General features: G+C 26.2%; 1 protein-coding gene across 2 annotated transcripts in view; it reads right to left on the bottom strand.

Annotated features, from left to right (window-relative positions):
- LOC100197463 (mitochondrial uncoupling protein 4) overlaps nucleotides 1-12,852 on the bottom strand; it is a 42,252-nt gene extending 29,400 nt beyond the window's left edge. For both annotated transcript variants that reach the window (XM_065796074.1, XM_065796075.1), the window contains exons 1-4: nucleotides 12,628-12,852; nucleotides 12,138-12,248; nucleotides 7,190-7,252; nucleotides 5,779-5,863 (exon numbers count right to left, since the gene is read on the bottom strand). In XM_065796074.1, coding sequence (XP_065652146.1) covers nucleotides 5,779-5,863; nucleotides 7,190-7,252; nucleotides 12,138-12,248; nucleotides 12,628-12,700 — 332 coding nt within the window. In that variant the 5' untranslated portion in view covers nucleotides 12,701-12,852. The remainder of the gene's footprint in view (nucleotides 1-5,778; nucleotides 5,864-7,189; nucleotides 7,253-12,137; nucleotides 12,249-12,627) is intronic.
- Between the last annotated feature and the right edge of the window lie 259 nt (nucleotides 12,853-13,111).

Genomic DNA, 13,111 nt, shown 5'->3' with positions numbered 1-13,111 from the left:
TAAAAAATTATAAAAACAAATGACCAAATTAAACTATCTCCATTCCAAAGAAAATTATTTCATAATTACTTTCTGTAACTTCCCGTTAACAAAAAAATATAGTAATTAAAAATTTTTTATAAATATTTATAAATTCCTGTAAAATATTTTTTTCTATAAATTGAATTTTTTTTTTGAGATTCAGTAACTCTTTCTGATGATCCAGCAATGGTGAAACTTTAAGTCGAAGATAAAAGTTAGATAAGTGTTTTTTACTAATTAATTATTGCTCTGTTCTTTAAGAACATTGAGCACTCTATTTGTAAAATACACTAACATAATTTATATATATATATATATATATATATATATAAATAAATATATGTGCATTCATATATTTATATTATTTAATATTACAGTTTATATTATTTAATATCGCCTTATAAGCGAGAAGTTTCGGGTTTGATCCCCACCACATCCCCGGCAGTACTGCGCTTGACTTTTTTCTTCCTGCAGCGGCTTTGTTTGTCAAGGTTCCAGTTTCCGAGTTGAGAGAGGGTTTTAACCACAACTAAAGAAGCCTCCTCAACTGTCATGATCTTCATGGCCTTGGGGAGGTGAATTGAAATAATATATTTTTTTTGTTAATTCACCTCCTCAAAGTCGAGAAGGCCACTACAGATAAGGAGGCTACTTATTTGTGGTATAACCTTCTCTCAACTCTATAACTCCGAAACACGAACCTTGACAAACAAGGCCGCAGCGCGGAGAAACGAGTTGAGCGCAGTATTACCAGGGATGTGGTGGGGATCAAACTCGGAACTTCTCGCTTATGAAGCAAGCGCTCTACCACTACACCACTACCGCATATATATATATATATATATATATATATATATATATATATATATATATATATAAAAAGATATGCATTTGCTGCCTTCTTTTGCCCACCTAAATATGGACTTTTCAGAATAATAAAAATAAAATAATAATCAAAAAACCTTATTGCTCCCTAAACACAAAACTCAGTCAATGTAGCAGCAACTCTCTTGCATGTTCTTCTTATACTAGTCAATGTATACCTTCTGATACCTTCAATGGAAGAATGAATGGAAGATACTAGTCAATGTATGCACTGATATAAATTTTTGATGAACACAAAAACCAACTTTTAGTTCAAAGAACTTAATTTGCAAATGAGATTTACTACATTAAAAAAACCCTGTGAACAAATCTTTTATTTGTAGCGTCCAAAAATTTTGAATAGTGATTTGAGTAATCATAGTAGGTGTTGATCATAGTAGGTCATTGACTAATCATTGTAGAGTTTAAATATTTTTTGATTAATAATTGTTTTTGTTTTTTGAGTTTCTAATTTGTTTTTCTTCAAGTGTTTTGTTTGTCTTCTGTTTATTTGTTTTAGTTTGATAAATAAAAAAATGTTTTATAAGTAATAAATTTAGGTTCACTTGACAATTTTTTTATTTCTGTTTTAGGAAAGACCACAATTGGATTCTTTATGATAATGTGCATTTTTTATAGTTCAACTCCCTCCTGCTAAAATTTTAATAAGTTTTAGAAATTTAAGATCAGAATTTATAAAAAACCAAGAAAATAAGATAAGCAAGTCAACAGCTGTCAAATTACTCTCAGGTGCTTAATACATGATAGGATGGGAATAAAAAGATGGATGAGAATTTTTATCCAGATCTAATTAATGGAGGGAGGGGCTTGACTGATTAAACAGGTAGGTGAAAACTTATATTTTATATTTATAAGTAAGTTTATACTTTCTAATTTTTAAGACAGGTTTACGTCTTTAGGAAAATAATACCTGAAGGTCTTAATAAAATAATACCTGAAAACTTTTTAGTAATAAGTTAACAATCTCTTTGTTTATAACAAGTGAAATTTAATAAACAAAGGGGGAGAGGTCTTAAGCTTAGGATAGGTGGGCAAAATTTTCAGAAAATTAATAAACATCCACTTCTATGTATGAAGTATCTAAGAGTACCACATTTTTCTTAAATTCAACAAAATCTGAAAAATTGGATGTTTTCATATAGAATTACTCATAGAAGTCTATTTTTTTAAAGAGAACTGAATAGAATCTAAAATTAAATATATATATATATATATATATATATATATATATATATATATATATATATATATATATATATATATATATATATATATATATATATATATATATATATATATATATATATATATATATATTGATATATATATATATATTGATATATATATATATATATATATATATATATATATATATATATATTGATATATATATATTGATATATATATATATATTGATATATATATATATATATATATATATATATATATTGATATATATATATATATATATATATATATATATATATATATATATATATTGATATATATATATATATTGATATATATATATATATATATATATATATATATATATATATATATATATATATATATATATATATATATATATATATATATATATAAATATACACACATATGTATATATATATATATATAAACACTCTTGGTTGTCTATAATTTTTACTATAAAACTTAAGCTTTATGTTTTTTTTTTAAATAAATAATTTAGAAGACCAGAAAGAGTATAAAAAAATTATAATTTTTTTTTAAATTGATAGGTCGAATTGCTGATCTATTTCTCTTTCTATATCCTGCTTTTGATATAGTACTTCAATAACAGCCACTTGCACACCATAGGCAAAACATAACTGTTGATTTCCTACCTGGAAATTTTCCCAACTTTTTTCATCAAACTGCTCTGTCAGTCATAATACCAACAATATCTTTTCGCAAATCAGTGTTGACTGTTGTGGGTAAACTTTCGACCCCTGTAGCTATAAGACCTGCACGTATATAACTAGAATAGCATATAATGTTGAATAAAATCCCATCAAGGAGTGTTGATCGTGCAAGTGTTGCACAAAGCGATTTTTCTTCTCCCTCCTATATCAGAAAATAATTGATTAACATTTTTGTTTTTTTTGTTTGTGGCTTATCTGGTGTGAAATAGTAGCTGGTGTAAGGTTAATTTTTAAAATCTTTATGCAGTCAGTATACTTACAAATCGCTGTCTGCCTTTTTTCTTCTCATAAGAAATGTCATAAGAAATGTTTCCAAAATGTAGAATAACTTTTTTTTTCATATTCCTTGTAAGAAGCCATTATAATTTAAAAAAATTTACAGTTCAAATAACCAGCAATTTTAATTAATTAAAACTAGTACTATGTAACAGTCACAAACAAATAATGGCTATTCAAGATAAAAATTGTAAAAAAACTTGAATAAATGCAACTAAGCACCAACAAATTTTAAGAATGTAATTACAATCCAGTATTATTATAATAAATCCAATCCGATAATTCAAAACCATAATTGTAAGAATTTCTAATTTGTAAAGTTCGAGTTTGATTGTAATTGAACAAAAAAAAATAATTCCGGAACTTTCAATATGAAAATAGTCAAATTTAAACTGAAGAAATTTTAATTTAAAAATGTTCAACCAAAAACAATTAAAAAAAAAAATAATTCTGGATTAAATTCTGAATCCCGAGATTTCAAGATTATTAAAAACCACAGAATCGGAAATTTTGGGATTCCCAACCCTAAATAAAAGTTTCAAGTTTTAGTTTTATTCAATAAATTCAGACTAAAAATGAAATTTGGCAGAACTTAGAGATGAGCTACATTAAACAATTTCATAACAAAAAAACATTTTTCTGGTAAAAGGAACAATATATTATGCACCCATTAACAAAACTTGATTTTTTGAAAAATTTATGTGGTACTGTGTTTTTAAAATTGGTCGATAAGCATTTCCCACCCTCTAATAAATTACATAAAAATTTTAATCGAAATACAATTAAAGTTAGCTACAGCTGCACAAAAAATAGAAAAAATTATAAAAGGTCACAATAATGCTTTGTTAAACAAAAAAGAAATCTTAAATGAAAAAACTACAGAAAATTGTAATTGTAAACAAAAAAACAATTGTCTAATGAGTGGAAGTTGTTTATCAAAAAATGTGGTGTATAAATGTGTTGTTTCCTCTGATAATGTACCTGACAAACAATATATTGGCATAACAGAAGGTGAATGGAAAAATGTTTTGCCAATCATAAGCAATCTTTTAAAAATAAAAAGTATTTAAAAGACACCATGCTGTCAAAATATATATGGGAATTAAAATGTAAAAATATTGATGATTTTATTCTGAATTGGTCCATTCTTAAAACAGCATCTGCATATAACAATATTTCCAAAAAATGCATACTATGCCTACAAGAAAAATTTGAAATAATCACACATGCAAACCAAGAATGCTTATTAAACAAAAAATAGAAACTAATTTCTAAATGTAGGCACGAAAACAAGTTTTTCCTAAAAAACTATAAAAATAAATGAGCTCAAATAATAGTTACATTAAGTTCCTGTTTTCAAAAATATCTTTTAAAAAAAACATAAGTAATCATTTCTAAAGAATTCTTTTTATAACAGTGTCAGCAAATTCCACAAATGTGTGAAAATTTACAGTAGTTAAGACATTTGCGACTTCCTGTAATTTATTTTTTGGTATAAATTGAAGTTTTATTAATTTGATCATTCATTTCTGATGAATCTTTATTGATGAAAGTCAGTGTTAAATGAAAAAAAATTTTCGTTATGTGATTTTCTACTAATTTATATATATATATATATATATATATATATATATATATATATATATATATATATATATATATATATATATATAAATATTTTAGTGCCTTAATAAAATAAACTTAAATTTTGTAATGTATTTAGGCACAAATTTTTTTAAAGTTATAAGTAATTATTTAAAAAAAAGTACTTTTCAAAAGCAATACTTCTAAACAATGTCAATGATTGGTTAGCGAAAAAATGAACTTGTATGATTTGTTCCTAATTAATTAAAACATTCTTAAATTTGAACACTAATATGCATATAAGTATATGAATTTTGATATAACTATTTTTATAAATCTATATATTTTTATACTTCCAGGAGAAAACAACTTCTAATATTCTATGAAAATATTCTATGAAAATTTGGTGCCTTTGAAACCTTAGGACCTGGGTGAAAATCACCCATTTTATTCGACATATATATATATATATATATATATATATATATATATATATATATATATATATATATATATATATATATATATATATATATATATATATATATATATATATATATATATATATATATACTGATGCATGGTTGTCTTTATGTTTTACCATAAAATGTCAGTTTTAGGTTGTTTTTAAAAAAAAAAAAATTATTTTTAAGACCATAAAATTTTTTTTTAATTATTATTTGATAGAATGCCTGTCCCAACCAAACCCTCAGTCGATGTAGCAGCACTCCGTTGCAAGTCAGGCTATAAGCTAGTCAATGTAGCAGCGCTCCGTTGCAAGTCAGGCTATAAGATAGTCGATGCAGCAACACTGCGTTGCTAAAAATTAAAATAAAAACATTGTGATCTTTTAATTTGCGTTTTTGAGGTTTTTTAAAAAAACAATAAATTTAATTAGTTTTCTCAATTAAATTAATGCGATTTGTTATAATCTAACCTTAATTTTATCAGGTTAAATACCTATATTTATATCTATAAATATATTTACGCAAATATATAATGATTATAATAATAACAATGATACTATTAACAAGAAATAAATTTTGGTAAAATTATAAAAAGTATTTACCAAAGTGGGAAATAACCATCCACATTTTTCTTCATAATATTATCACGAAGATACTCATAGCAACCCATACGACAACCAGTATAAACTTAAAAACAATAGTTTATAAAAAAGCATATTTTTTATTGAAAAATAAAGATATTACATAAAATACTTATAAAAAAATTTATATAGAAACTTATTTTTAAAATTATCTTTCATTAGTATAAAATTTTCCATTTAAACATTTTAGAGCATTATTTAACATATTCAACAGATATTTATTCAGATGGTTTCAGGTTACTTAGATATTCAGTTAAAAATATTAAAAAAACAGAAAGACACTTTTTAATAAATTTAACCTGATTTTAAAGGAAACTAGCAAAATAAATTCAATACTATATAAAGTTTACAAAATGCAAGATGCATAAAATATAAAAAAAAATAAATAAAAATAAAGGGTTCCTAATTTGATATATTTTGTATAATTTAGTATAGATTTAACAACACACATACTGTTTAAATGAATAACTCCATATTTGTGGAATTGACCATTCGAACAGCACAATGAATATTAGGTACAACAAAAAAGAAAACACAGAATAAACAACACAAAAGAAAAGTTACAACAACAAAAAAAATAAACAACACAAAAGTGTTTTTTATGAATTTTAAATTTTTATAGTTATGCTTTTTTTATAATTAGCATTTTTATAATTGTTTTATAATTGTTTTATAATTTTCTTTTTATCACATTTGTTGAAAAACAAAAAAAAACTTAGACTAGTTTTGTTTTGAATACAAATTGTTTAATATTTTATATATTTGTTATTTTAAATATTTTATTGATCTTTAATGTGAAAACTTTTATTTACAATCTTTGATTTTTATTCACTTTCTGTAAAAAATTTTAAATTTTATGTTATAGCTTACTATAACATAAAACTTAAAAATTTATTAAAGAATAATAATATCTTATCATGTTGTGATTTTTTCATGAGCTCTGACACCTCCAGAATACTTTGAGATACTGGCTAGGTACAGATCTGAAGGCTGTAAATTATGTAAAATTATTAATGTATTACAAAAATGATTGCATCTCTCTCTATGTATGAAAAAATGTTCATGTTCAAATCAAAAGTTATAATCAGTTTCACCAAATGCCTTTATACCTTCACCAAAAACCTTTATACCTAAATTTTTCTTTTAAACTAAACATAACTTTATACATAAATATAACTAAACTTTTTACCAACTTGAAATTAATTATATTAATATAAACCAAAAAAAGTTTGTTATTGTTTAAATTAAATTATGATAAATGCATGAGCAAATAAAAGCTTCAAAAAAATTTGTTTTTGTTTAAATTAAATTATGATAAATACATGAGCAAATTATTAAAAATAAACTATGTTAGTATAAAATTAAAACATACCAAAATGTCTTAAAATAGCAGGTGTTAATCCTCTCCACAAACTTATTAAACCTTCCTCAATAACTAAAAAAATAGTAAAACTAAATTACTATATGCATAGACTTGCTAAATTTAGCTTTACATTCAAATAAATAGAGTTTGTCAGCCATACTTGAGAAGCTGGTAAAAATTAATTTGAACAAACATCATAGCTTTAACCCCAGTAAACTATCCATCAAAAGTATGTATCAATGGCTGACCAAGTAAATAATAGGATAAAATGTCAAGGATTATAATATAAAGTCAATTAATGTGCTCAAATAGTAGAGATGAATCAGTTAAATGTGGTCAAAGTATTTACAAATAATGATAAGTTTATGATATTATAAAAAACCAAATGTCAATTTATATTAAACAGTCTATTATTAGACCTGTTTTAAAGTTTTTAAGACAAAAATAACATTGAAACAGCCAGTTGTTACCAGACATGACTCGTGTTGGCACTAAAAAAGATGGACCATTCACCTGATATGATATCATTTATTTTGCATATGACAATATTAAACTGGCAGGGGAGCCAAAGCTGACATCAGAAAAAGAAACAGCTGATACAGTTCTAAGACTATTGAGATCTTGAAAATGTGATTCATTAACCATTGACATGTGTTTCAACGCAATAGCTTTAAATATTATGCTTTTAAGGACATTCCTAGAGATTTTAATGGATTGTAGTCTACTCTGTTGTCTTTTGTTTGTCTGCTTGTTGTCTTTTTGTGAAATATGTCTAATTTGTTCTTTCTTCGTTACCTGCTTAGCCAATTAATGAAGGTTGTAGAAAAAAATTATTACCAATAAAATATGAAGCAGTATATTTATTTATACAAAACTTAGTTTGATTTTAGGTAAAAATAAAAAAAACTATTCATTTAACTTTATTGTAACAAATAAAAAAATAAGTTGAGAGATTTAGTTTATCATTTACTTTCAACAAAATAAACCAAATAATATTATACTCTAATAACACTATGAAACAAATTTTCACATTTGGTCTGTTTTCCTAACCCGTTAGGTCTATAACAGAAAGGAAATCACAGTTATTTTAGAAAAACTTTGCTTCTGTGACTGGGATAATGAAATTTGGAAAATCTTGTGTTTTCGAGAAAATTCTCGATTTACTTCCAATACCAAGCTTCCTCCTATAATATTCCTGAACTGCTACTGTAGTCCAGATGTTTTTACAATTCTCCTAAACACTCTAGAGCGTTCAAGAAACTTCCAGAACTTTCTAGAAACCCTCAGAACTTTCTAGAACATTTTTAAACATTACAAAAGTAGCTCTACAAGTATCAAAGCACAGGTCTCTCGAACCAAGATTCCAATTTATGTTATTGCAGACTGAAAGGATAACGATTCGTAGTTGAAGAGAGGTTGTTTGCATCCAACTGATTAATGCTGCTACAGGTGCAGACAATTCATAAAGACAAGAGCAAAAAAGTATTTCGCGAAGCAAGTTGTATAAGGTGCAAGACCTACAAGGCAGACTTTGGCGTGCAGGTTGGAGACCAAGAAAAATCTTGGGCACTACATTTCACATGTATTGAAAGAAAACACTTGAAGGTAAACTGAAGTTGAAAACTGAAAGTCTTGTCATAATTCGTGTACTGTAGGCAAATACATTTCATCTTGAAATTGTTACATATCTTGAAATTTCCTGTCCTCAAATTATTATAATTCTTATGTGCTATTATGTGCTATGTTACAGGTTGGTACAGAGGAGAAAAGCAAGCCATAAAATTGGCAAGAGCCTACGGACCACTCAAGCAACTGCTTCTTCTGCATGCTAAATTTAAAAAAAATAGTATCCCAGTACCACACAGCCCCGAACTGTTTTAAAGTTTTTATTAACAATATTGCCGGTCTATTCCAGGCTGTAGGTATTGCATGTAATCCTATTGAATGGCGCCTATTCATAGACAGTTCATCTCGGAGCCTCAAAGCCATATTGCTTCACAATGGAAACAACTATCCGTCTCTCCAGATGACCTATTCTGTGCATCTCAGAGAGGACTACACCAGTATAAAAATGTTGCTGAGTGCATAAAAATATGATGACTACGGATTAGAGATCATCAGTGACATCAAAATGGTATCAACCCTCATGGATCATCAAAAAGGTTTCACGAAGAACTGGCCACAGTGGACCCTGATTACTGTTGGGAAGAGCAATGTGAAGTGGGAGCCACTGATAGAACCTCATAAAGTTCTTATAAGACCACTGCACATCAAGTAAGGCCTCGTTAAGCAATTTGTTACTGCTCTTGACAAGAGTCAGTATTATTTCTATACCTCCAATATCTTTTTCCAATCCTGTCCGAGACTAAGGTCAGGGCTGTTATATTTGTTGGACCACAGATCAAGATAATAGAATGTAAAGATTTTGCAAAGCTGTTGCACAGGATAGAGGGTGTGACTAGGAGCGGTTTGATTGCAGTTGTTCAGGGCTTCCTAAGTAATCACAAAGCTGAAAACTAGGTGGAGTTGGTGCAGACTCTCATAAAGAATTAAGTTAAAATGGAATGCAGAAAGTCTCTGAAAGTCCGTATCCTTGATTTGCATCTCTATAAATTTAGGGAAAACATAAGTGCTTACTCAGAGGAGCAGGGTGAGCGCTTTTATCAAGATATGTTGGATTTTAAACGTTGTTACCAAGGACAGAATAACAAAAACATGATGAGGAAAAACATTTGGTGGCTAATTTGAGAGAGTCACAGTACAATTGTAAATCTAAAAAATCTAAACATTTCTGAACCTTGTTGAGTGGTTTCCGACTGTGTTTGTCTATTCTTTGTGCAATTTTTGTTATATATTGTTATATTAATAGAGAAGAGAGAACTTTCAAAAAAGTGTTCCCTCTTATTGTAGCTATCCTCTAGTAGCTCTAGTGTTTTTAGCATTTTTTTAGTGCGGTATTCTTTGACTTTCTTGGTGATTCTGGTCTTGATAGTTTGCTCTGTCACAATGAAGACATCGTTAAACCCAGCCTGCTCCCATAAATTGACAAGCTCTCTCAGAATACAGACACCAGTAATTGGTGTCTGTATCTGCTTGGTGTTCTTTCTGCACACTTCATCAGCAAACCTGGAGCATCTTAAATATGTTAAATATGTTAAATAATTTTCGGTAGCAACTGGACAACAAATTTTGATGTTGATCTAGATGCTAAAAAACACATTGAATATGTAACATATATAATGCTTTTGTTAGTTAAAGGGATCCCAAACCTCCAAGACATGTTGTGTTCATATTAAAGAAAATTGTTAAAAAAAAATGTTTGGAATAATTATTTTTGATTAAAACAAAAGAATAAATGCATACCAAGAAAAACCGACTTTTTTGTTTTAATTAAAGCTCCCCTTCTCCGTTTTGTTGTAGGCCAATTAGTCTTCATAATATACACCGCAATCTACAGAATTTTTTATTCAGATAATTTATACAGATAATTTATTCAACCAAGTTTTATTTCTATGAGTTTTAGTACATGACGTCATTGATTTTTTTGTTCGTTTAAAAGATCAAATAGGTACACAAAAAAAATCAATGACTTCATATACTAAAACTAATAGAAATTAAACGCACTTGAATAAATTATCAAGTCTGTAGATTGTGGCGTATATTATGAAGACTATTTGGCCTAAAAAAAAACTGAAAAAGTTATTTTTTGTTGGCATGCATTTATTCTTTTGTTTTAATCAAAAAAACTTAGCCCAAACATTTTTTTTATCATTCTCTTTCATATGAACACAACATGTCTCAAAGGTTTGGGATTCATTTAGTTACAGATTTAGCTATTGCTTTTTTCGAAATTAAACCAGTAGCTTTAATTAAAACTGTATTTTAGAAGAAATTCTTGAATGAAAACAACTTTTAAACTTGGTTTCTACTTAGATAATATATTGACTTAATTTAAATTTACGCATTGTTAATGTTTATCGTTATATATATATATATATATATATATATATATATATATATATATTTATATAAATATATATATATATTTATATATATATACATATAAATATATATATATTTATATATAAATATATATATATATATTTACACAAAACTAAAAATACCAATAAATGTTGTACACTTACAACCAAAAAATAAAAATTGGAACTATCTATAATAGCAACAAACCTCAGAGCAGAAAAAACCTTACAAAAGCTTGGGAGAAGAAACAGATCTTTCATTGTGTTCAATAAATAGCATACATCTATTTTGTTCAGAAAACAGATTTAAATTCAGGACATGGCACAAATGTTTCTGCTGGCATTGTAAAAGGCTTTGAGCACGACATTTATAGTCATGTTGTAAAGAGAAAACATTTTCAAAAAGGTTGATAAAAAAAAAGTATTGCAGTGAGTTTAAACATAAAATTTAGAGAATTAAAAACTTTTAAAAATTTGTTACGGATGTCCAAACAAAGAGGAGGCTCTACTCTCAGAAATCTTTCTAGTTCAATGGTGTTTTTTGATTGAATGGGGGTAGATAGGGCTTTTGATACAAAAAAGTCGTAAAAATTTCCAAAACATTTACTCAAACTATGATTTGTAAACAAAACAAAGATTCATTTAAGAGCTGAAAGAGCTAAAAGTGAAAAGCTGAGGTTTTTTTTTTGGAAACATGTTATTTGTTATTTGTAATTTTTTTTTGTAAAGATATGTAATATTTAAACATTATATTACATATTTGTAAAATATCATTAGAACAACTATCTTTACATCTTTAGAATAAATATTTTATCTTATTATAGCTTCAAATGTTTCTGATGGATTTTCAAAATTTTGAGAATTATTTATGTAACACAAAATTTTGACCAACAAAATTTATGCTCACTTGTCGATTTATTTTTAAAATACTTTGAATAAATATCAAACTGTGTGATACCTATATATATGATATATACCTATGCCATAACCAGTCTTTAACATTCCTCTATAGGCAAAATACTTTATATTGGAAGAATGCTCCCCTTGCATTTGGAGTCGTGTCTTTGTAATATCCAATGGAAAAGTAACTAAATTCAATCAAACTTAGTTATCATTAGTTAAAATTCAAATCTAAATTAAGTTTGAATTGAAGTTAACTGAATTGTGATTTTTATAAATAAAAAATAGTTTTAAAGACAAAACTTGTGATGCAATGACACACACAAAACTTGTGATGCAAATACACACACAAAAGTATTCAAGGAGGTTGTGGTTAATTCAAAATAAACGAATGATATGAGAAACTATTGAATGATGAAATAAAAACAATGAAATAATGAATACTAAATAATAATGAATAATGAACAATAAAATTATGAAATAATGAATAAAAAATAATGAAAAGCTTTTCAAAATAATTATGCCATTATAATTAAATATAAAATAATACTAAAATTTGAAAAATACCTGATTCTGCAACAGAAGCAGCAACACAAGATAAACCATACTTAAGTGCAAAACTATCAACTGATACTGACATTACACATTAAAAAAATCTAACTGATATCTTCTCTTTCCTTATCATATACACACTGAGTGAAATTGGGGAAATCATAAGAAAATATTTCTAATACAAAATATATTTTATCATAAAAATATTTTTGAAAACTTCCACATTGTTTAAAATTAAAATAACTAAAAGAAACTCTTCGATCAAAGAATTGATTGTTTAAGAATAAAATAACAAAAAGAAACTCTTCGATCAAAGAATTGATTGTTTAAGAATAAAATAACAAAAATATACGTTTTTTATTAAAGATCTAATAAGTTAAAAATAAAATAATAAAAAGATATTTTCATTCAAGATTTATTTGTTAAACATTTAGAAAAACTTAAAAATGTAAAAATCAAAAAACACTTTGTTGACATTTCACAACCATGAAGTTGTAAA

The sequence above is a fragment of the Hydra vulgaris genome, chromosome 04 (genome assembly GCF_038396675.1).
Source record: "Hydra vulgaris chromosome 04, alternate assembly HydraT2T_AEP".
NCBI lineage: Eukaryota > Metazoa > Cnidaria > Hydrozoa > Anthoathecata > Hydridae > Hydra > Hydra vulgaris.
Note: the sequence above shows the minus strand (reverse complement) of the source record. Positions and strands in the feature narration are given on the sequence as shown.